Source organism: Pipistrellus kuhlii, unplaced genomic scaffold (assembly GCF_014108245.1).
Source record: "Pipistrellus kuhlii isolate mPipKuh1 unplaced genomic scaffold, mPipKuh1.p scaffold_m20_p_3, whole genome shotgun sequence".
Lineage (NCBI taxonomy): Eukaryota > Metazoa > Chordata > Mammalia > Chiroptera > Vespertilionidae > Pipistrellus > Pipistrellus kuhlii.
Genome location: NW_023425529.1, coordinates 85,261,955 through 85,288,051, shown reverse-complemented (window position 1 = coordinate 85,288,051; position 26,097 = coordinate 85,261,955). Strand labels below are relative to the sequence as shown.

General features: G+C 39.6%; 1 protein-coding gene across 1 annotated transcript in view; it reads right to left on the bottom strand.

The window, feature by feature from the left end:
- Nucleotides 1–26,097, bottom strand: part of ATP8A2 (ATPase phospholipid transporting 8A2) — a 556,427-nt gene that overhangs the window by 464,441 nt on the left and 65,889 nt on the right. Inside the window, exon 2 of the mRNA XM_045588453.1 lies at nucleotides 25,819–25,963. Coding sequence (XP_045444409.1) covers nucleotides 25,819–25,963 — 145 coding nt within the window. The remainder of the gene's footprint in view (nucleotides 1–25,818; nucleotides 25,964–26,097) is intronic.

Here is a 26,097-nt window from a genome sequence, read left to right as displayed (position 1 = left end):
GGAGAGACAGAAACACCAATGGTGAGATAGAATCATTGATCAGCTGCCCACAGTGTAACACTAATGGAATTTTTAAACACGTTTTTATTGATTTTTAAAGAGTGGAAGGGAGAAGGATAGAGAGATAGAAACATCAATGAGAAAGAAACATCATCGATTGGCTGCCTTGTGCAGGACCCTTACTGGAGATGAAGCCCGCAACCCAGGAAATTGAACCCTGTTTCATAAGTTGACACTCGACCACACCAGCAGGACTCCACCACTCTTTTCTACTCACATCCTCTGCCCTTACTGTTTCCTCTGCCCGGTATGCCCCTTCCCCACCCTTCTCTAAATGGCTGGCTCCTATCCCCATATCTTGACACAAACATCACCTCCCAGAGAGGCACCTGCTGATCTTCCCCAACCCACCCTGACTCTTCCTCACATTCCCTGTGTATTTTTGATAGCCCTTATTAAAATCTGAAGTTATCTGGTCATTTTGTTTACTGTTTATCTTCCTAACTAAATCAGAAGCTCAAGTAAGAACTCAACAAATATTAAATAAAAGACTCTCTGGAGAGGAGAATCAGTACCTTTCTTGATAGAGTTTGAGATAATAGCTATGTGGTTCCTGAGTGATAAAAGACAGTGCCCACATGAAGAATTATCACTATCCAATTTAGGAATTAATATATGCCAGGCAGTTAACCTTTGAGACAACTCTATTCAGTGGGCACTCACTTAACAAACGTGGGAACAGTTTCAGAGCAGGTCCCAGACTTGCCCAGGATCACATGGCTAGTCAATAGTAAAGCCAAGATTCAAATCCAAGTGTGCCTGGCTCCAAATCTCATATTGTGAAACATGACACAGTCACTGGCTAATAATTAGGAATGATATCTTCGTAAGCCGCATTCTTTTGAGTTTCTTCTGTGTTGTAATACACTAGCCTTTGCCAAGACAGCCTTAAGTGTTACAGACTCAATTCAGTGAGGGCTCCAGTCTTAGTCCATTTAGGCTCCTGTAACAAAAATAGCCTAGGTGGCTTACAAACAGCAGACATTTCTTTCTCAGTTTGGGAGGTTGGAAAGTCCAAAATCAAGGTGCTGGCAGACTTGGGGTTTGGTGAGAGCCAGCCACCTGGTTCACAGACCACTATTTTTTTTTTTATTTTTTTTTTGCTGAGTTCTTGCAGGACAGAACTGTGAGGGAGCTGACTTGAGTCTTTCTTTTAGGCATTGATCTTACACACCAAACCTTTGCCTTCATACAAGTATTCTACAAAACTGAGATTTACAGTTTCCTCCTGATAGTCTAATAAAAGCATTACATATTCTATTACAAAAGCACATAAATCTGTTAATCCAAATGTGACTTGTATACAAAGGCCAACTCCACCAATGCCTAAGAGAACAAACTGTTCCTCTAAGTTAAAGGGTTTTTAAAACCCCACCTCTCATTTCATTTAAGGGCTGAAATGTATTTCTCAAAAGTGACATTTTGTTGAAAGGGTTGTTAGTAATCACACTCCCTGGCCATTACTGAGCCGTGTCACCTCCCACTTGCTGCCAATAAGGAAGACAACATTGACTGAAAATCCAGTGTCCCAGGCACTCTTTTCTGTGTGGGTTTGTATGGATTTTCTTTTTTACATCATTTACTTAATCTTCAAAATTTCCTTCATAGTAGGTATCAACTTCCCAATGTTCTCTAGGGAGGAAGTTGAGGCCCATTTAGTTTATCACCTTTTAATGTTTTGAAATTTCCTTCACTAAAACCTGTTCTTATCAGGAACTAACTAATGTAAAAATAAAAAAAATATTTTCTCACTTTTTAATGTAGATTTCATTTATAGCTTCAAAATTAGCCAGACACAATTTTAAAAAAATGACTCAGTTGTCCAATATTCAAATGGGAGCTGACAGAAGATTTTCCCCATCTAGTCTCCTCTTCAACAACTATTCATTTTCATTTCACAAAATTGTTCATTTGGCCTAGTTTAAAAAGTCCACATTCACAATTCCTCCATAGAACAGCAATTTCCCAAAAAATCAAACAATAGGACGAGATTAATCTTGGATGACTCACAGGGGAACATTGGTGCTAGGAGCAATCAGTGCTGTGAATAAAGTGCTCAGATATTACTGCCTATGTGAAAATGATCAGGAACACTGTCCCCTGTGTTCAGAGGGTTCTAATGCAGATGGGGAGACAAAACATACTCAAACCAAGAAACCTGAATTGTGCAGCTCAGATCAACATATACATAATATGAAATTACATTAGAACTTGATTATAGGGAGCAAAAAATATTTTCAAGAAATAAAATGACGGAACATGGGGAGGGAGATAGAGGCGAGAAAAGGATCTCCCCAGGTCCTATCTGTGCTTCCAGCTCTCCCACACACAAACTCACGGTCCAACGATGGGTAGCAGTCCTCATCAACCCTCCCAAAAGCCAACCCCACAGCTTCCAGAAACCAACATAAATCCCTCAACTATTTCTGAGACAATGACATACCTTGATGAGGTGGGTGAAGTTATATGAACTCCATTCTCACCTTCCCATTCTTGTTTTGTTAGCCCAACTCTGTTTCTTCAAAATCTTTAGGAACACTACCAAAAATTGGCACATACAGACGTTAGCTAAAGAGAAATCTGAGGAAATGCCTAACTCAGGCAGTTTATGAAGGGGGACACTAAATGGATATGAGAAGTGAAAGCTGTAACAAGAAAAAGAAAAAAAAAAGACAGTGATCTAAGGGACACCAGTGAGTAAAAAGCCACTAGGGACCAAAAAGAACACAGTGGCATTTATAGGCTAAACCTGCAGGTCTGTGTGAGTCTGCTGACAGCACAGTGACAAAAAAAAAAAAAAAAAAAAAAAAATCACGACTGAGTTTGGAAGACAGAAGATGGTGACCTGCAGAAAGGTAAGGAGGGAGAGAGTGTGAGAGAGTGAGGGAGCAATAGAGGAGTGTGTGGGCGTGGTGTGTGTGTGTGTGTGTGTGTGTGTGTATATAAGCTGAGGACAGTTAGATTCTGCAGGTCCTCCAAGGGGCTGCCAAACCGGGCAATCTTAGACGGCGGAGCCCCGCGCACAATCTGGACACTTCTGGGAGGCCAGCATGATCACAGAGACCACACCATCTTGAGAAACAGAGTTGCTTGAGACTAGGATCCTGACCTCGGCACCACACAGTCTGGTCTCAGACACATACCAGGACCCTGCAGCCACCAGGGACAAAGACCTGGGACAGCAGCTGCAGACCAACAGACAAGAATCCAGACTTCCCAGCCACAGACTTCTGTGAGTCAAGAAGCCTATCCCCCTCCCCGCAGGCTTGCGGGCAATGACACAGTGGCTGACAGAGCCGCCCCTCGCATGGGCCACAGCACCACTACAGGAATTTGAGCTTGCACGCGCATGGATACTGCGAATCTGCTCCCCACAACATAGAGCTTCTTAAAATATTCATGTTTATTGCATGTAATACTATATTTTAGGTCATTTTTCTTGGATAATTGGTGTCTATTGCAGGAAACATTATTATATTTGATAGTTTTTCTTGAAATATTAAAAAATAAATTAAAAAAATAAAATATTAACCACACCTTTCCCAACTATCAGAAAGCAGAGAATGCTATGAAACCATTCATAAATTGAAATGGCATTAAGCAAAGAAGCAAGTACCTTAGGACACAACTTGCTAACAAATGCACAAATTAAATCGATAAAACACAAATACTCACTGACACAGCTCAGAGCTCTGCCACTGAATGCTGAGATGCTAACTATGGTTCCAGGGAAGGAGACTGAAGTGCCATTCTTAACCCTTGGGGTGCACACTGCTTCTATAATTACTCACTTCAGGGGGAAAAAACACTAAATGCTATTTTCTTTCACTTTCACCTTTTTTCTTAAAAAGCAAAAATCTTCTCCAGATTTCTTTTGCTTAGCCAAAATAGACACTAATGTAGACCTTTAGTAAGTGAAGTGGCATTAAGGTAAACTTTGGAAAAGCAAGGGGTATACCTGTACAGCTACGTTAACACCTGTGTGGTAAATTCTACTAGAATATATTAAATGACATAGCATGAAAACGTGTAAAACAAAAATCACAAGCAAACTGACATAAAAATTTGTAACAGGATACTAGTGCTATTATCAGATTAATTGAATAGGCTAAGAATGCAGATTTGAAAAATGTAATTAAAACAGCTGAACAAATCAACCTTGGAGCCCAAAGGGAATCTCTCTTCCTCCTAAGAGCAGAGGGGAACCTAGAGTAAGTCTCTCACTCCTGGTCCCATTGTCCCACATGCCTCAGGCATGAGGACCTGCAGGAGCTGGCGCCTCAGCAATAACTGGCCAGAAGGTCAGCTAAAACACTGCTCTACCAGTGCCAGCCACGGGCTGAGGACACATTCGACCTCAGGATTTCAGAACAAAAAGAGACCTTGAACGATCTAATTGGAACACCTCATCTAGCACAGGATGAAACTGAGGCCTAGAAGATATCCATATACGGGCAGGTAAAGTTGCAGCTCAGTAATCAGGGACTCCGCATGACCATCCAGACCAGATCAGGATCGGTTGCTCCACCACACTGGCTGTGGGCAGAGACCCTGTGTCACCCTGACATCCACTGTTTTTCTGTGTGTGTGTGTTTTTTTTAATATATATTTTATTAATTTTAGAGAGGAAGGGAGAGGGATAGAGAGAGAAACATCAATGATGAAAGAGAATCATTGATTAGCTGCCTCCTGCACATGTGCAACAGGAGATCAAGCCCACAACCTAGGCATATGCCCTTGGCCTGTAATGAACCTGGGACCCTTCAGTCTGCAGGCCGATGCTCTATCCAATGAGCCAAATTGGCTAGGACTGTGTGTGTTTTTTAATCCTAACTCCAGGATATGTTTTTATACACTGAGTGGCCAGATTATTATGATCTCTGAACGCATAGTAATCTGGCCACTCAGGTGTGTGTATTAGAGAATATATATATATATATATATATATATATATATATATATATATATATATATAAATATATATATATTAGAGACCCAATGCATTAATTCGTGCATGGTTGGGGTCCGGCCTGCCTGGCAGGGGGAGGGGACATGGGTGGTTGGGCAGCCTGCCTGCTGGTCAAACTCCTGGTCAAGGTGACAATTTGCATATTAGCCTTTTATTATATAGGATATACTCTGAGTGGCCAGATTATTATGCATTCAGGGATCATAATAAGCTGACCATTCAATGTAGATTTGAGAGAAATAGAGAAAGAGAGAAGAAAGAGAGAAATATTGAAGTGTGAAACATCCATCAGTTGCTTCCCATATTCGCCCACAACCTAAGAATATGCTTTGACAGGGAATCAAACCCACAATCTTCTGGTGTACAGGACAATGCTCCTCAACTGAGCAACCTGGCCAGGACCCCAGTGATTTTTTAATAGTCTCCTCCTCTATGTTACAAATTATTTTCAGTAACAAAAATATGAAATAAAAACATTCAAAAACAACCAGAAAAGAAACAGATAGGAAACACTGTCTTTATATCTTAAACTACAATAGTAGCCTGATGCGTGAAATTGGTACACATTAAAAGGGAATTAATTAGAGGAAATATTTTAATACTAGAGGCCCAGGGCATGAAATTCATGGGAGACAAAGAAGGTAAAAACATATAAGTAGGGAAAGTTCCTCCATGTTGGGGCCCAGAATTTGAAATACAGTTTCCTCTCGGCCTGTGCATAATAATAATAAAGTGTAACTCCATCTCTCTAAGCGTTGCTTGGTTTTTCTCCAGTTTTCTGTAACAATGTCAGTTGTGGATTTGTCATATGTGGCCTTTATTGTGTTGAGGTATGTCAGTGAGCACTATTAACACTGACATTGCTTACAATTGCTGGTGCATGAGATAATAAAAAGCATATCAACTTTTAGACAGTTTTATTATTTGCACCTTAGGCAAACTGGTCCTTGGTCCTCCGTGGACTGTGTGGATTTGGGAGAGTTGTATAATATTATTTTATTGGTTTTTTCATCTGTGAAATGGGGACACTAGCCAAGACTAGCTTGGTTTCCCCCATGCCTCACTTCTGACCTCTCTTTCCTTAGGAGTGTCGGTTCAGGTGTGAGAGCACTGGCCCTCTGGCATTTTGTACCCCAAGGTGAGCCTATAAAGAAAGTGGCATGGAAACGCGTTACAAGGTGGGCAACCCTTCAAGGAATGGCACAACCCACCTGTGGCCCAGGAGGAACATACCATAAGGTTACTCTGAATCTTCCTCTGCTATCACACTCTTGCTTTTCCACCATCATGTCCCCAAATAACAAGCACAGTGACGGTATGTACTAGGTACCAAAAATAAATTTGTCAAATAAACAAAAATGTAAACTTCAACTGACATAAATGAATAAGGATGCCAGCTATCACATTACTCCCAAAGGCACCTCATTTGAGAGCAGATATATGATATCTGTTTTATCTGAAGAATCGACATTAAAAGCATTTAACTCAGCTACCCCCTTTCAAGAGTACATTATGCATAAAAGCATAACATTAAAACCACAAAATACATCAATTTCCAAGGCGCAAGTAACTGCTTTGGGGTTTTCACTTTGTTCAATAAACAATTAAGTGTGAAGGAAATCTTAGAACAATGTGACAAGCCAGTTCCTATTTTCTGTATAACTCTGACCTTCACCAGGATAGCCAAGTCATTTAGCAAAGATTGAGTGCTTATTGGCTAGGAGCTGTGCTTGGTGCTGGAGAAAATGCAAGATAAAATAGGCAGACTTTGCCACCAAGGATGATGCAGCAGAGGCGGAGAATCAGACATAAAAATAGATGTGATGCAATGTGTTAAGTTCCACAAAAGAAAAGTCTGCAACGCTGTGGCACAAGCAGGTGGCAGCTCAACGGTAAAGCGTGGAAACACAGGACAAGGAAGAAATTGTTTCTTTTTTTCTTTTTTTTTAATAAGTTTTTATTGTTCATATTATTACAAATGTTCCTTTCCCCCCCGCCCCCACCATTGCTCTCCTCCACCAGGTTCCCACCCCACCCTCTGCCCTTTCCCCTCTCCCCATTGTCCTCATCCATAGGTGCACAGTTTATGTTCAGTCTCTTCCCACGCCCCCCTCTCCCCTTTTCCCCAAGAATCGTCAGTTCTTCCATACCTCTGATTCCATTATATTCAACAGTTAATATTGTTCATCAGATTTTTTTAATTTCCTTGGTTTTTAGATTCACTTGTTGATAGTTACGTATTTGTTGTTCATAATTTTTATCTTTGTTTACTTTCTCTTCTGAAAGAACCCCCTTCAGCAATTCATATAATTCTGATTTGGCGGTGATGAACTCCTTTAGCTTTTTTTTTATTAGTGAAGCTCTTTATCTGGCCTTTGATTCTGAGTGATAGCTTTGCTGGGTAGATTATTTTTGGCTGTAGGTTCTTGCTATTCATCACCTTGAATATTTCTTGCCATTCCCTTCTGGTCTGCATGGTTTCTGTTGAGAAGTCAGCTGACAATCGTATAGGTGCTCCTTTATAGGTTACAACCTTCTTTGCTCTTGCTTCTTTTAATATTCTCTCTTTGTCTTTTGCTCTTGGAATTTTAATAATGATGTGTCTCAGTGTGGTCCTCTTTGGATTCCTTTTGTTTAGAGTTCTGTGCGCTTCCTGGACTTGTAAGTTTAATTCTTTCACCAGGTGGGGGAAGTTTTCTGTCACTATTTCTTTCAGTATGTTTTCGATATCTTGCTCTCTCTCATCTTCTGGGACCCCCATAATTCTGATGTTGGTTCGCTTGAAGTTGTCCCAGAGGTTTCTTACATTATCTTCAATTTTCTGGATTCTCTTGCCTTCTAGCTTCTGTGGAGGAGTGTCTTCTGGCTCTTTATGTTCCAAATCTTTGACTTGATTCTTGCGATCTTCCCTTCTGTTTTTAGGACTCTAAAATATTTTTTATTTCAGACAATGTATTCTTTATTTCTTGTTAATCCCTTATCATTTCTTGTTGACTCCTTATTAATTCTAGTTGATCTCTTTTCATGTCCTCATAGGTCTTATCCATCTTTTCTTGGCAATTCTTGAAAAACCTTATAAGCGTAGATTTGAACTCTATATCCAGATGCTTTTTGTCCTCCATTTCTTTCGTTTATGATCTATTTTGTTGTCGCATTTCGCAGTTACAGATGGGACGGGGTTTCAGGGTGGAGCCTGCAGCTTTGGCTTCCGTCAGCCCCGCTCTATGCGGGTCCTTCAGTGCTTGCTGCCGGCGCCTCTGAGAGATAGGTGCCCTCGATTTTCGCCTGCTGCCAAACTGTCTATGCTCTCCCACAATGAGCCCGGTATTGGGGTTCAGTTCAGTTGGAAGTGGAGTTGGAGGTGGCTTTCAGAGCAGTCTGGAGTCCCAGTCTCCTTCCCGTCAGGGCAATCCCGTGGCACAGCCAACCATCCCTTCTCTGCGCACAGTGTGCGCGCCTCCGGGACCTCCTTTCGCCGATCCCCGGGGTTTCGCCTTACGGCCCGGCTCCCTATGGCTGAGCCTGAGTCCCCGGGGTCTGGCCTAAAACTGGGGTTCAGAGCAGTCGGGGGCCCAGCACAGTCGGAGTTTTATCTCCTTCCCGCTTGGGAACGCCCGCCAGGCACTCGGCCTCCCTCCTCTCCAGTTCCGTCCTCTCCTCTCCACCCGCCGAGTCTCCCTATCTTGGGCTTTTCCAGCTCCTCCACGCCTCCTTCTGGTTTTCTCCTTGCTTCTCGCTGTAGAATTTCCAGTCAGACAACCTTCCTGTAGTTCTGGGCAATGTCCGTTTTACATTTTAGTTCTATTTTATTGAATTTGTTGTGTGCAGCTGCGGCTAGATGTTCACCTGGGCGCAGCCATCTTGGATGTTTTCTTCTAAATCAGAAATTGTTTCTTAAGAGTTATGAGATCTAAGCCTTAAAAGACAGAGCTCACCAAATGGAAAAGCTTTAGTACGGACATAAGGAACACACTAGGGAAGATACTGTGATTAACGACCGGCTGAGTAACTCACCACAGCCTGAACACAGGAAGAGGAACGTGGGGAGATGGGACAGTAAGTCTGGGGTAGAATGAGAACGGCCGGCCTTGTATATCTTACTGAAGACAAAGTAAAAATAGCAATGGTCACTGAACAGGAAGATCACAGCCCCTTTACTGTTTTAGAATGAAATCACCTGGATGGGAAATGGGCATAGAGGCAGATCACCACACTAGACGTGGAGAAATTAGATACTCACCCAGAGCAATAGAAACCATCTACTTGACAAAGCAGATCCCTTTTTCTCTTTCCCCCACCCCCACCAAGCTACTCCCTCAACCCTCAAAAGCTCTCTGCCGCTCCCGAATAGCCCAACTTTTCCGCAGAATCATCAGGGAAAATTGGTGTGGAAAGTTTGACACAGACACTGCAGAAAGGGAGAGGAAAAAAGTCATTTGAACTTCTTTAAATTTTTATACCATTATTTTAAAGGGTGCTTGCAGTGGTACACAGCAAGATGTAAGACAAAGCGTAGAAGACTTAAGGACTAGAGACACCATTAAAAATGACAACTTGTTAATTAAAGTAAAAAACTCTCTATAACGATGGAGATTTGCTATTTCAAAGAGCAATACGACCATTACATGAGTCATTTAGAGCAGACGGAGCCATAGAGACAGAAGTAGAGTGGTGGTTGCCAGCGTCTGGTGGGAGGGAGGCTTGGGGAGCTGTTTAATGGATATAAAGTCTCAGCTTGGGAAGATGAAAAGAGTTCTGGAGACTGGGTGCACAACAGTGTCAGTGTTCTTAACTACTGAATGTACACTTACAATGGTTACAATACTAAAGGTTAGGTGTACTTACCATGAAAAAAAGAAGAAAGCAATAAGCCTATCTGACCTGTTGTGGAAGTCCAGACATAAAATATCCAAGGTGTATTCTCTCTAGACATTGGCTCATTTGTAACCTCATTCAGTATTACAGCAGCCTTCCAGAGAAGCGTGCTTCCCGTCTGACAAATAAGGAAGAACTCCCTCAGCTGGTCACTTCACAGCAGGTTTGCTTTGCCCCATTTACTTTACCTAACTGCCTTCCTCTCTGGCTATTCAAGAAAAACACAGGGTTTCTCCCCCATTACAATTTTTTCCAGTAAATAATTTAAATGTCTCCATGATAAACTCGGGCAAATAATAAAATTAATCTTAAAAATCTGGTTGCTGAAAAAAGAAAATGTATTTTATTCTTTTAAGATACTCATCCTACTGAATTTGTGTGTTACCTTTTCATCTCTACAAAGCAATTCAAAACCTGCTTGTCTTTTTAATTCAAGTAACATGCACCCAGTTTAGTGGGAAAGTTATTGCCAAACACCATATAAATGCAAATAAAATAACGTCAAAATATGTAAAACACTCAGCGAGGTACTGTTTATTGTACATTAAACATATTAACTCATTTAATACTCACAATGGCCTAGGAAAGAAATATGCACTGTAGGATTGGGGTAACAATAAGTGAGGACTACCTTCAACAAAATCAGCCAGACCTGCTCAAACCAAATAAACCTAGATTTTTCTTATGCAGTGTAACATTTTTCAAACCTACACATCATGTTCTTACCAACCAAGTTACCTTGACATGCCACAGAATATGTGACAGCCTGCAGAGTGCAAACGCCACAAGAACAAGACATTGAGAGCAAAAGTAAATATCAGCACTGATGTCTTTTGTAGATTCCATAAAAATGTATTCAATAATTTTATGGGGCGCGTAAGCCTTGTCAAATGTTTTTAGAGACAATACACTTTTAAGTCAGAGACTATCTTCAAGGTCTTACGAAGCATGGCATACTTCTTAGAAATCACTACAATCTTGCACTCCTGCAGAACTCAACCAGAGCTCCATATTCACCATGTCCCAGACATTATTTTTCATGAATAAATGTAGACCCATTTTTACACTGTTCTAAATTTCAAAATATTAATTAAATGTGTTTCCAAAGGTAGACAGAATATGTTTCTTTAAAAGGCTAGACATTCTTATAGTATTCCTATTTTCTAATATCAAAACTTATGAGGTTCCTTAGCACAACAGTTTATCTTCAACTGCCATGTAAGAAAAGATATTTAGCTATAAACAATGTTAAATTAATATTTGCAAGCTACTTATATAAAAGGTATTATGATTTAAAATCAAAATCAGCTAACTTTCTTATAAAGCAATCCACTATTCCAAAATCCTTAAATGCTGAGGATTAGTTTCTATAAAAACTTATTTTATTCTATATCAAATACCAGCAATGTATTAAAAATAGTTTCTTCTCTCATATAGTAAAGTGTAGGACATGTGATTAAAAATATTTTGAAATACTGTCCATTAACCACCAAAAGAAAATACTAGCAAATGGGCCACAAAACTATAAATAAGTGGTCCTCAGAAATTGGAAGAGAAACATAAAAATATTATCAGCATTTCCTTAAAATTCATACATATTAACATGTGGTTTTAGAGTTTTAGGGTACAGTTTAAAGGGTAAAAATATAAAAACCTTTTAAAACATGTATTTTAATTTCTGTTAAATATAGGAGCAATGTACATTAGAGCTTCATTAGAAAAGAAAACTCCCAGTTTCCCAAGGCTAGCATAGAAGCCCAGTACATGAGGCGACCACACGTCCTCATGAGGAGGCCACACCTTCTCTCTGGGACAACACTACAAAGCTCTTCTCTATAAATGAGTCTGTGGCTGTCGCACTAAGTGTGAAGAGCACTATTAAATGCATTACAGTTCGTGAACACTAATTTAAATATGATATTATAATTAATATTTTGTTATAGCACCTAAAATATGTCCTGCTGCTTACAGATCAATTGCTGTTTTTTATGTGTAGAACTCACAGGAAGCCTCAGGGTAAAGAAAGAGCTTTCCACATCAGGTAAGCATGGACTGGAATGGCTTACCGAGTGAATTAATAAGTTCCCAATGGAGACGATGTTCACCTATAGGCCAAATGAATCTAAACACTAAGTAAGAGCTTTCTATACAATTTACACAAAGTGGTGAGAGGAGATTGGTAAAGGTATCAGTAGGAGATTGGTAACGGTATCAAAAATAACATAAATCCCATTATGTTATTTTTTTGCTATAAAGTTACCCAATTTTATAATAGCTATAATTTTGGCTTACAAATATGGCTAACCTAAGTCAAGACCTCCATTTAGAAAATAACTACGCTATACACATCACACACACACACAACACATACAAACACACACACCAGTACTTAAAATTACTTTTCCTGTAATGTCTAAGCATATACAGTGAACAAAACTTTATTGAAATACAAGTGGCCAATAAACTGTGTAACAGCTGGCGGGCAAAACAAGAATATGAGAAGTTAATGCTCTGTCTGCCCTTGACATAGTCATTATAGGAAATAACTCAATTTACTCTTATGTATCAACACTAGAGTGATTAATAAACTATAATTTGTAAAGGTAACATAAAAAATTAATATGAGGCAGTTTCAACAAAGATGGAATATTGAGTAGGTAATTAGGGTATTACTCAGCAAAGAGACTTGCAGCTTTAAAATAAAGAGCTCTATTTTTAAATTGTCAGAGCTTGGTAACACACTTCATATGCTAGACAATAATACTTTCAAAATCTTCACCGGTTACTAGAATAGGAATAAAGGAGTCATAAAAATTTTTATTGGATAATTTAAGTAATATTCCTTTACATAACTGAATATATAATTAAGTGTTCAGATTTAATATTAAACACACTGCCAGGTTCCTTAGAAAGACTCCAAATGGCTACAAAAGCAGAGTCCAAATGGCTACAAAACTGACAGCCCAAAACAAGGAAGAAAGTGGGGTTAAGAGTGGGGAAAGATACAGACTCTATATTCACAATTCATTAGCATTACAGTTATTCACTGGGACCAAGTTTAATGTTTTACCATTCTATAGTAAAGAATCTCAGTTGGTGTTTGGTGTAGCAGGGAGAAACCATGGTGGATTTAATGTGAATTTACACCCAACTTAATTCTTGCAGAACTCCAAAAGGAGAAGCTAATTTCTTGATTTAGCAACATAACACACACTTAAACACATCTTAGCCCTGTCTTATGCTCTCAGTACAGCATGAATACCCGTAAAAGTTGCAGGTTAGAAAAATACATACAAAAGCCCCTGACACCCCAAATTCACCTTGTTATTCCTTAGCCTGCATATGTACTAGTATTTACTCTCCAGGCAGTCTACACCCCTAGCACAAGGTAATACTCAAGTACACCTTACTTTCCCCCAGTAATAGCTTATCAACTGAATGATTTTGTTATCAAATAACTGGATAGTGAGCAACACAAGTTACATAAAAGAACAGTTTTAGTAATCATTAGTATAGATAATCAGCCTCTCTTTGGACAATATATCTAATATTGAACCTTGGGTTACATTCATATTCTCATCTAATTCTGGCCACTTTCTGTGTTAAGACACTATTCTAATTCCTGTTTACAACATTCAATATCTTCCAATCAAACCTATCTAGAGGTAGAGAAAGATCTGTCAAAAGTTGGGTATCTCTTCAGTAGGACTAGTGCTGTTCCCACCTTATTGGAAGATGACAGAGACAAAAGGACAGCTAAACACCTCCTGACACAGCTCTTGCACCTCTGACCCTCTGGGGTGGTCTAAAACTAGGTAGAAGCGAGTTATTTTGAAACCAATGACCTTGGCTCAACCCACTGTTCAAAACAGTATTTTTTAAAAATCCTCAGGAATACAAGAAACAGTATCACTACCCATGAACCCATGCCTGGGTTGTGGGTCAAATCCCCAGTGGAGAATGTGTAGGAGGCAGCCAATCAATGATTCTCTCTCATCATTGATGTTTCTCTCTCTCTCTCTCTCCCTCTCCCTTCCTCTCTGAAATCAATAAAATTGTCTTTTTTAAATGTGATAAATCAGCCAAAAACATTCAAAATAATCAAGAAGAATACTAACAATATGGATTACCATCCATGATTCTTAACTCAGACTCTCGGTAAGATAGTAACTAATGATAGTGACACATCTATATAGATATTTAAATATATATATTAAAGTTCATGGTAAAAAGTCATACTGATAGAACATGTGATCAAAAAATTTGGAGACCACTGATGAAAAATACAGCATTTATGTGACAGAGACAGGCCCACTCTCCCTCTGGCTAATGTCTTGTCTTAGGCAGAGCTAGAAGCTGAAACCCACTCTCCAGTAACCTTTGGAATGATAGTGCATGTAACAGATATTGAAGATATATAGAGAATAATCCCCATAATAGCCAGCAACATCCCAAACTCAACCTCAAATTCCTTTTTAACCACAACATGAAATAGTAAGGGTAGCTAAAAATCTAGGATTTAATTTTTAAAGAGTTGGCTTCATTTTGGAGAAGAGGATAGCTTAGCATTTAAGTGACCAAACCCAACCTCATAGATTTCAGGAAATTTCTCTGTAGAACATCCCTGAACCCCAACAATGGTCATGCTTCTTTTGTTCTCTCTAAGCATTGTCCCTCTGGAAAAGGTTGCTGAGTAGCATTTTCCAGTAAGCGTTTGATATTGAGTGGCTCAGTCATAAGTAGAATACACACTTAAATACTACTTTCTAGATAACTACACAAACGCTCACATGAGTAAACTCTGACCACAGAATTTTCTGCAGTCCATGTAGCTGCCTACTTTTTCTATACAACTAGATCAGACACTAAGCGAACAAACTCTTGGTGTTGCCATCTAAGGAAATGTTGTTTAGTACCCAGAGGGTAAGTGTTTTTCCACCTACCTAGCATGACAACCATATGGAGATACTGGTGCAGTTTCCATTGACTATCATCCCTTCAAAATAATGTCTGTGTCCAATAAAGGACCCAAACATATCCCAAAACACCCAATAGAAAGACAAATGAGCCGAAACCGGTTTAGCTCAGTGGTAGAGCGTCAGTCTGTAGACTGAAAGGTCCCAGGTTCGATTCCGGTCAGGGGCATGTACGTTGGTTGCGGGCACATCCCAGTAGGGGGTGTGCAGGAGGCAGCTGGTCGATGTTTCTAACTCTCTATCTCTCTCCTCTCTGTAAAAAATCAATAAAATATATTTTTAAAAAAGACAAATGAGTTAGCATTTAGTTCCTGCTCTCCTGGATACTTTCAGTAATTGTTAAAGTACTTTTATTTTAAGGTAAGTTTATACTTATAAAATAGCTACAAAAAAATGGCATGGAGTTGCCATACCTCTTTAGCAGGTTTCCCCACAATGTTAATATTCTATATCATGTTTACATCTTATACTCCCAAGGTAAAATGGTGAAAATTGATGAAACAATGTTGGCACAATACTACTCCACTTGCAGAATGTATTCTAAGTTCAACAGTTTTTCCACCAATGTTTGTTTTCTGTCCTGAGATCTGATTCAGAACTGACACCCTCATATCTCCTTGGTTCTCCTAATTAAATGTCAACTTGTGTTTTTCACAAATCCTGATACTTAACTTTTTTTTTTTATCCGTAAGATTCAAAAGTACTTACAAGTTCACAGAAGACAGTAAGAGTTAATAGAATATGGGAACAGGGAAGAGGGGGAATAAGTTTACTGACTAGATCTCTCAAATCAAATGCCTGTTTTCATAAATGGGAATGGATTGATATTTCTTTGATTAGTTCAAAATATGCTCCACATCTACCTCCTACAAAGTCAACTTGATAAAGATACCACTGCACAAGTCTGTCCTAAACATCTGCTATTTCCTTTGAAACATCAAATACAAAATTGGCCCAAGGCTAACATGCTTTTCTAAAAATACATTTCAAGGGGAAAAACCAAGATGGCAGCATAGGAAAACTCCTAAACTGCTGCCTCACACAATAATTTCAAAACTACAACTAAAAGATAAAGCAGACATCACCCAGAACCACAGGAAGGCTGGCTGAGTGGAAATTCTACAACTAGAGGGAAAGAGAAAAGCACGTGGAGAATCAGAGGAGCTGCAGAAGGCAGAGGTACGGAGGCGCGCACATGAAGAGGGTTGGCAACTGAGTGCGCGGCTGGCTTTCTCAATTGGGAGGGAAACAAAAGCTCCCAACTACTCTGAACTCCAGTTCTGGGCAAGACTCTGGGACTCAGACTCATTCAGGGAGAAATTGGAATGTCTGGCAGTGGGTGAAACTCGAGGGCGGCTTTTTCTCAGAGGTGCTTGCAGCAATTATCATGGGACACTGAAACCAAGGGGCCTCTTTGGGCAGGACAGACAGGAAGCCATTGCTGTCTGCTCCGCCCTGAGACTCCACCCCATCCAAGCTGAGCATAGAGACTTTTGCAAGTCTGTCTCATAAGGGTATCTCCAGCACAGAAGTTCTCCCAGTGTAGACACCCTGGTACTCACAGACAATTGGCCTGGAGGTCAATTCCTCCCAGTGATGCCAACAACAATCAAGGCTTACCTATAACAAGACTGTGCACACAGCACACAAAGGGGTACACCAAGAGTGTCCACCTCAGGTAACTGGAGAGGCTGAGCCATTGGGCCCTATAAAACACCTAGCACACAAAGGCATTCTATCAACTCAGAGAAGCAGCCAAAATGCAGAGACAAAGGAACAGGTCACAAATGAAAGAAATGAAGGAAAACAAATGACTGGATATAGAGTTCAAAACCACAGTAATGAGGTTTTTCAAGAATTTTCTAGAAAAGGCTGATAAATTTAGCAAGACCCTTGAGGATATAAAAAGGGACTAACTAGAAATCAAGCATACACTGACTGAAATAAAAAATAATATACAGAGGTCCAACAGCAGACTAAAGGATTGAAAGAATCAAATCAAAGATTTGAAATACAAAGAAACAAAATCACCCAACCAGAAAAGCAAAAAGAAAAAAGAATCTAAAATTTTAAAGATAGTGTAAGAAGCCTCTGGGACAACTTCAAGGGAACCAACATCTGAATTGTGGGGGTGCCAGAAGAAGAGAGAGAGCAAGATACTGAAAACCTATTTGAAGAAATAATGACAGAAAACTTCCCCCACCTGGTGAAAGAAATAGACTTACAAATCCAGGAAGCGCACAGAACTCCAAACAAAAGGAATCCAAAGAGAACCACACCAAGACATATCATAATTAAAATGCCAAGAGCAAAAGCCAAAGAGAGAATATTAAAAGCAGCAAGAGAAAAACAGTTATTTGCCTACAATGGAGCATCCATACGACTATCAGCTGATTTCTCAACAGAAACTAAGCAGGCCAGAAAAGAAATATTCAAAGTGATGAATAGGAAGAACCTAAAACCAAGATTACTCTACCCAGCAAAGCTATCATTCAGAATTTATGGTCAGATAAAGAGCTTCACAGATAAGAAAAGCTAAAGGATAAAGGCAAAGGATGGGGTGAGGACCTGGTGGAGGAGAGCTATGGGGGAAGAAAAAAAAAAAGAAAGAAACAATTGTAATAATCTGAACAATAAAGATTTATTAAATTTTTTTAAAAGAAAAAGCTAAAGGAGTTTATCACCACCAAATCAGTATTATATGAAATGCTCAACGATTCTTTAAGAAGAGGAAGAAGAAAAAGGTAAAGATTAAATTATGAACAACAAATACATATCTATCAACAAGTGAATCTAAAAATCAAGTGAATAAAAAATCTGATGAGCAGAATAAACTGGTGAATAGAATAGAATCAGGGGAATAGAAAGAGAGTGGACTGAAATTTTTTTCGGGGGGAAGGGTGTGGGGTGCAGGAAGAGATTGAACAAAAATCGTACACCTATGGATGAGGACAGTGGGAGTAGGTAAGGGTAGAGGGTGGGGTGGGAACCGGGTGGAGGGGAGCTATGGGGGGGCAAAAGAGGAGGGGAGCTATGGGGGGAAAAAAGAGGAACAACTGTAATAATCTGAATAAAGATTTATTTTTTAAAAAATAAGATAGAAATTAACTCAAAAAATACATTTCAAGAAACTCATGTGTTTAATGGTTACCTGAAACACTCAGTGCTGAAGTCCGATTTACATATTTTTATCTGCAGAATGCCTCAACAGCCTTGTCCAGGCATGTAACTCTGATAAAAGTTCTGATTACAAGAATTTCCTATGGCATTAATTGCTGCTGATATGTATAAATCAAGAACTCTCATTATGCTGTGACATTCATGATCAGAAAATACAGGACAGCAGCAGTTGATGGCTTGGAGATTAACCCAGTATATCTCCCTCTAATTTAAAAACAATGAATGGTAACTGTGTGAGATTATATGTTAACTAGGAGTCCAATGCACAAAATGGCAAGCCCCACCCATCCATCCACCACTCTGCCTTGATAGCCAAACCTCTCCACACAGAGCTCCAGAGCACCTGGCCCAGCCCCCCACCCCACTGGCCTTCTTTGGCTGCTGCGAGCCCCGCCCTCAGTCCTCGAGTTGCCTCAGGTTGGTCCCGCCTTCTCCAGGCGCTTCCCCATGCTTCCACCCCAACTCCAGAGCAACGCCTCCTTTCTCCCCCCCACCCCATGCAGACAGCCTCCTGCAACGGGTTGTTATGTGTTAATAGCATCCAGACCATTAGCATATTAGCTCTTTATTATTGTGATTAGCTACACTGTAGCATTTCACTAATTACACTAATAAAAGAGAAACATGCAAATAACCATCATTCTGCTACACCTACCAGCCAACCAGGAGTGAGTATGCAAATTAACCCAACAAAGATGGCAGTGGCCATGGAGCTGGAGCAAGCAGGAAGCTTGGGTTGCCCCTGTGATGGAGGAAGTCAGCTTCCCGCCGGCCCCCTGACCAGCCCTAGCCTCTGCTCAAGGCTACAAAGTTTCAATTATAGAAGATAAATAAATCCCAAATACCTGCTTCCAGCTGGCCCTGGCCTCCGCTCAAGGAGGCGCTGAAAAGAAAGAAAAAAAGGAGGGGTTGGGAGCTTGGGTCGCTGGAGGGTGTGGCCAGCCTGAAAACAGCCCTCAGACCCTCACCCAGGTTGGCATACCCCATGGCCCAATCTCTGTAAATGGACAGTCGAACATCCCTCGAGGGGTCCCAGGTTGGAGAGGGTGCAGGCTGGACTGAGGGAAACCTTCACACACACCATGCATGAATTTCATGTACTGGGCTTCTAATATATATCATCATGGTATACACCTTAAATACATACAGTTTCCTTAAAATATATAAACAAACAGATAAATAAAAACAATGTACATAGAAGAAATTTTGAGGCTGTCTTAAGGTACCCTGTTTCCCCAAAAATAAGACAGTGTCTTATATTAATTTTTGCTCCCAAAGATGTGCTAGGTCTTATTTTCAGGGGATGTCTTATTTTTCCATGAAGAAGAATACGGTACACATTTATTGTTAAATGAAAACAAAGGAAATTTATTACCTGTATACAGTACAGTAGTACAGTAGTTGTCACCACAAACCAGACAAACTGTGAATCCTACAGTATCAAGAATTTACTCATTTATTCAATGACAATCATGTCATCATCTTCTGGAACATCATCATAACAATCCAATTCCTGAATTTCCTGGTGAATTTCTTGTGACTCCATTTCTTTCAAAATCAGTGGACCAAATCTGTCATGTTTAGCCTAGGGGGGGCCTTTTTTTCAGGGGGATGCCTTATATTTCACTTAGAAGGAAACCTGTAAGTAGGTCTTATTTTCGGAGGATGTCTTATTTTCGGGAAAACATGGTAAGTTGAATGCTTTCAACATAACCAATTACTCTTGATTAGGACTTTTATACATGTATACCTTTGCCAACCTTGACATGGGCAGTTTCTCAAATGAGATATGTAAACCTTAGTTTTTAAAACACTGATCTTTGCATGAATCAAAAGGAAGTTATGACTATTTATCAGATCTTGGTATTATTTTTTAAGTTGGAAGCAACATAAGTATTAAGACCAGATCCCACCTAAATTCTGCAGCTCTAAACACTTAAAGGAGAATCATTCCTCCTTAGTGCACTTGGTAATGTTAGTTATTGAATTACACATGTCATCTATCACCACTATGCATGTACAAACTGTTTTTTAAAGATGATTTCTCCTCATTCTTCAAGACAGAAATGCCTTTTGACATTAGGATCCCAGCATCTATCTATCTATCTATCTATCTATCTATCTATCTATATAAAAGACTAAGTGACCATTACGACTGGTCTACCAAATGACTGATCGACTGGTTGCCATGACATGCACTGACCAACCTGGAACAGATGCTCAACGCAGGAGCTGCCACCTGGTGGTCACTGCACTCCCTCTGCCAACCTCCTATGGGCCCTCCCCCTGGGATAAGTGAGACAGCCGCAATGGCCCTGATTGCTGGCCAGGCTCAGGGACCCCACCCTGCATGAATCCATGCACTGGGACTCTAGTAATCTTATAAAACAACGATACTGTAAAGTTGGCACACATGCTCAGTTCCCCTTCGGCAAAGGCAAAATTTGATTTTAAACTTATGCTGGCAAAACCAACAAAATATTCCTACAAATAAACTTTCCTTTAAGTCAACCCACCCTGATAAAATGCAATAGTATGATCAAATTCAAGTGATTGTTTTAATGCAGGCTTTTGCTAGTTAAAACTCCCACCTGAAACTAATGACTCATTCAAAACTACTATCAATCAACATTCCTAATGCTTTGAAGACCTCGTTTCAAACACAGAAGAAAACAACCTTACAGCCCTGAAAGTCACTATTTCAATGGCATATGATAATCAAATTAAAAAACTGCATATGCCCTATCAGGATTTCATAAATATTCCAGTAAGTTATTTCAAGATATTTTCGGGGGGGGGTGGGGAGTTTAATTTAACACATTTGAAATTAAAGATTTCCCACCAAGTGCCTCTAAATAGCAAGTTTTTATACACATTTAATATTTAACTTAAAACACTTAAAATGAAATTAAATAATTCATAGGAAAGATCCAAAAGGGGGAGATCTAAAGAGATATGAAATAGAGCAGTGCTTGCTTAGAGCTGGGGGAGAAATGGGCAGAGATATGACAGCTAAAGGCACAGACTTCTGGAAGCCATAAAAATGTTCTCAAATTAACTGTGATGCTGTTTTACAATTCTGTGAGTATACTAAAAACAACTGAACTATATACACTTTAAATGGGTGAACTATATTTCAAAAAGCTGTAGAAATATTTAAAAGAAGATATTGTATACTTCAGGAAAAAGGGACCTTGTTAGGTAGACATATTATACCATCCTTGACAAGAATATGTACTTTGCTATATTCTATTAATCACTATTCCTAGAGAATGAAGAAAGTTATTATTGTTCTCAAGATCCTAGAAAATTAGTGCCTAGGAGAAAAAAAACATGTCATACTTCATAATTATGATAATGAAGTTTCTCCTTGAAAACATCTTGCCACAGCTCAGACAAAACATATTTTCAGTGTCAGCAACATCATTTCCATGGCATAGACATTCCCAGAATTTCAAGGAATTGCTTGGAATTTGGGATTACCAGGTTACCCATTCCCCTATAGGCTTTAGTCTATCATATCTGGTGAACTTCTTGCTCCTACTCACCAGGCCTAGCCTCTTTCTTAGATATACAGGTCAAAACATGAACTCTAGACCTTTATCTCCTGTTCTGAATTTACCACACCAACCCTCACTGACCTCTGACACCCAGCAGCCATCTCCATCTTTAGCAAACTTTGATATCTCCCTTGAATTCAAAAATGCCAGTTGCTCATGAAAGTAGGCAAAAGCTAACTGCCATGATCCTCGCAGTTCCAGCCAGAAAGTGGCGGGAGTAAGGAAGGTAAGTGAGAAACTGCCCTGGCAAGGCCCGCCTCCTGAGGTGGAGAGCTTCCAAATATTAATAATTCCATGAATTAGCATGAGCCTCATCTGTCACACGTGGTCCCTTCTCCTCAAACAGCTCAGGTTAGAAGCAAACAATCGGATAAATACTCCATGCCCAGCCACCAAAAAGAATAAACAAAAAAACATTAATCTTTTCTCAAGAAAAATTATATTAAGAAAAAAAACCTTTATCGACTCCCTTTTATGAAAACACTCCTTTTAATAACTTTATCAACTTTCAGCAAACATTAAGAAGCCTCAATTTTAAAAATTAATATTTTTATGAAACTTGATTTCAGCAATATGGAAGTGCTAAAATAATGTGGCTTATCATTTTTATAAAATCCTTAAACTACAATGCCAAGAAGCTTTATAATAAATCCCTTAATAATCTATGTAACTCACATCACCAATTAGCAATTCCTATTTAAATACACAGTTGAGATGAAACAAATATTCAAAAGCCATTTTATAGAACAGCAGGGGGCACATTTTAATTTATTGGATCCTATTCAGTACATTCTAAAATTTATGCTCATAGTTTAAGTGATGAGCTCAGAAATTCTATAAATTTTAATATTCACTACATGTCAATTAATTTAGTTATTCACTTACACAATGCTTTAAATAGAATAATTTATATCTACCTACTTTATTCCAAGCCAACCTGTACATTCCCATATTGATTTCTCCCTACTTCAAACAAGTACAAATCAAACTGTAAAACAGGTAGCCACTTGAAAGCTCTCTGATTAATAATAAAATCAGTCTCAAAAATCAGCTTTGAGTCTTGGTTTCAAATAGTTTGTGAGGCCTCTTTTTCAAATCTGCATTTTCCATGAAAACTAGAGAATTTAGATAAAAAGAAAGACCCTTATTTCATTCTCCCAACTTTAAGTATGCACAAATGGATACCAAAATTAAATTGGAACTAAGCAAAAATATTACTAACGTGTTTTTTAAATATTTTATGAAAATATTCTATAGTTTTAAAAAAGTGACTCTTCAATTCCATATCCTTATACAGTATAAATCTTTTTACAAATAAATTTTAGCTTTTTATTTTTTAATATATTTTTATTGATTTCAGAGAGAGAAGGAGAGGGAGAGAGAGAGGTAGAAACATCAATGATGAGAGAGAATCATTGACTAGCTGCCTCCTACATGCCCCCTATTGGGTATCGAGTCCACAACCCAGGCATATGCCCTTGACCAGAATCGAACCCAGGATCCTACAGTCCGCAGGCCAGTTCTCTATCCACTGAGCCAAACCAGTTAGAGCGAAATTTTATCTTTTTAAAAGTCATTCAATAGAAACATATATTAGAAGGTATAAGGAAATGGAGCTATATTGGCCGTGCAGGATTCTAAATGATTTCAAATATTTTTACACGAAGTTGTATGACCATTACCCCAAATGACACTTGACACACATTACCAGTCATTCCCCCTTAAGCAGCCCTGGTTACCACTAAACTATCTTCTGTCTCAATAGATTTGCCTCTTCTGGGTATTTCTTATAAATGGAATCAGATAAAAGCACACCTTGTTTTAATGCACTTTGTTTTATTACATTCCTCAGATGTTTTTTTTTGTTTTTTTTTTTACTAATTGAAGACAAGAATCTCCACCAGCAAAAAGATTAGGACTCATTTTATTGTAATACTTAATCACTTATAGTGGTGGTCCAGAATGAACCCACAAAATCTCCTGGGTATGCCTATAATATGAAGCCTTTTGTTACTGGCTTCTTTCACTTAGTATGTTTTCAAGGTTCACCCGTGTCATAGTATATATGAGTACTTAATTCCTTTTATGATCAAACTAGAGGTCAAATTTTGTGCACTGGGGGAAAGGGGGGTAGTCCCACAACCCAGTCTGCACCCTTTCCAATATGGGACCCAGACATCCCTCTCACAATACGGGACTGCTGGCTCCCAACCGCTCGCCTGCCTGCCAGCCTGATCACCCCCTAACCACTCTCGTGCTAGCCTGATCGATGCCTAAATGCTCCCCTGCCAGCCTAATTGCCCCCAACTGCCCTCCCCTGCCAGCCTAATCACCTCTAACTGCCCTTCCCTGCAGGGATGGTCCCCCCCAACTGCCCTCCCCTGCTGGCCTGGTTGCCCCTAACTGCCCTCCCCTGCTGGCCATCTAGTGGTGGCCATCTGTGACCACAAGATCTGTGACGATCTTGTAACCACATTGGGTGGCCATCTTGTGTGAAGGCATGACAGTCGATTCGCATATTACCTCTTTATTATATAGGATAATATTCCACTGTATGGCTATACCACATTGTATTAATTTGTTCATCAGTTGATAGACATTTTAATTGTTTCCACTTTTTTACTATTATGAACAATGTTGCTATTAACATTTTTGAACATTTGTGTACAGTTTTTATGTGGGCATGTTTTCATTTTTTCTTCATTATTTAAACTTAGAAGTAGAATTACTGGATCATATGGTTACTTTAAATTTAACCTTTTGAAGTACTTCCAAACTGTTACCCAAAGTAACTACACCATATTTCATTCCAAGCAACAAAGATTCCAATTTCTTCATATCCTCATCAACAGTTGTTATTGTCTTTTTGGTTAGAGCTATCCTTGTGCGTGAAATGGTAACTCATTGTAGCTGATGCTTCATATCTTAAACTAAGCTCACTCTTTATTTGAATTTGGTCTCAGCTATTCTTCTAAGCTACTCTTTTAAGTATATGTCCCAATGATCATTCTTAAAACCCAAAATAAAGCCTAACATTCACTTAATAAATGAAGGTATCATGTCCATGTAATATGCACCATTATTCTATTCCAAATCCTATCAAGCTACATTAATGTCCAACAGCCAGTTGTTTCTAAATAAAGATGTCAGGCTAAGCAGCCTATACAAGTGCTACTGCTTTAGTGCAATACTTAAAACACATAACAATAGCAAAGTTTTAGCCAGAGCTTTCTAGAAATAACACTAAATTGGAATTCAGGTTTGTCAATAATCTATGTGTAACCTGACCAATCACTTAACTTCTCTACACCTGAACTTGGTATTCTGAGCCACTCACAGAACTACATCCTTTGAAGTCACTCCCAGAGATAATGTTATCTAAGCCTGAAAATTTAATGAAATTTGAAAACGTATTAACACCGATGCCTAATGATCTAGCTTTCCACAGCAGGAAGAATTTGAGTCATAGTAGTCAGGCTGGGTTCTATTTCCAGCTCTGCCATTCAGGGTTCTATGACCATAGATACATTATTTAACACCTTGCTATCTCGGTTTCCTGATCTTATTGTAATAATGCCTTCTTCAGGAGGCTATGAGGATTTATAAAGCTAGTATAGCTAAAGCATCTGACACAGTGGGCAGCAAATAGTAGACATATGCTAGCTTCCATTCATCTTTCTGCTAACTCTGGGCAAAGTTTCCCAGCAAATAAAGACCTCTTACCAAATGTCCTGGACCATTCAGAGTTGCATGTGAGTCCTTCTGACCTGTGGGATTCCTTTATAAAGGAGATTCCCACATTATGGTCTGTAAATTGCTAAGAAGAGTTATCAACTGTATTAAAACAGGATTTGGTGTGAGGGCGGTGGTTCTTGGAAGGGAGCTCGGGGATGAAAAATATGAGAACTCATTTTGAATAAAAACTTTCTTGGGACTCACATTGCCTAAGCAAGGAATAGATGCAAAGAGGAGAAAAGTAAAGACTAAATACATATGACCCCACTGGAAAAGCGGGTGTAGACTGCTGGCTCTAGGGGGAGAGAGGGGGGAGAGTAGTGTAAGGAGCTGGAGGAAGCAGACTGAGGGGGGGAGGGGGGAAGAGAGACACTAGATGCGTGGTAAAGCTAACAAGAGGAAGGTGAGCCCCATCCCAGCTGTGAAGTCACTGTTTCTCGGTCTCTCCGCCGCCTTCTCTTACCTGATCTGGTTGTCACGGAATTTGTTGAGATGCGATTGGTTGAGGTAAATGGTGCGGGCTGCTGTCTCCGGCTGGTCTCCAGCAGACGTGGCCCGGGACATCTCATCATCTGCCTTTTTATAGCCCGAAGAAGGACGAACGGGTCCTGCAGAGATGAGGCGCAGGCAGAAAACAGCACAAAGAAGTCACACCAGGCAAGAGCAGAGCGAGCCGGGCTGCGCGCCGGCGGGCGGGGTCCAGAGGGGAAAGGATGCTCTGGGCGGTGCAGGGCCCGCCCTT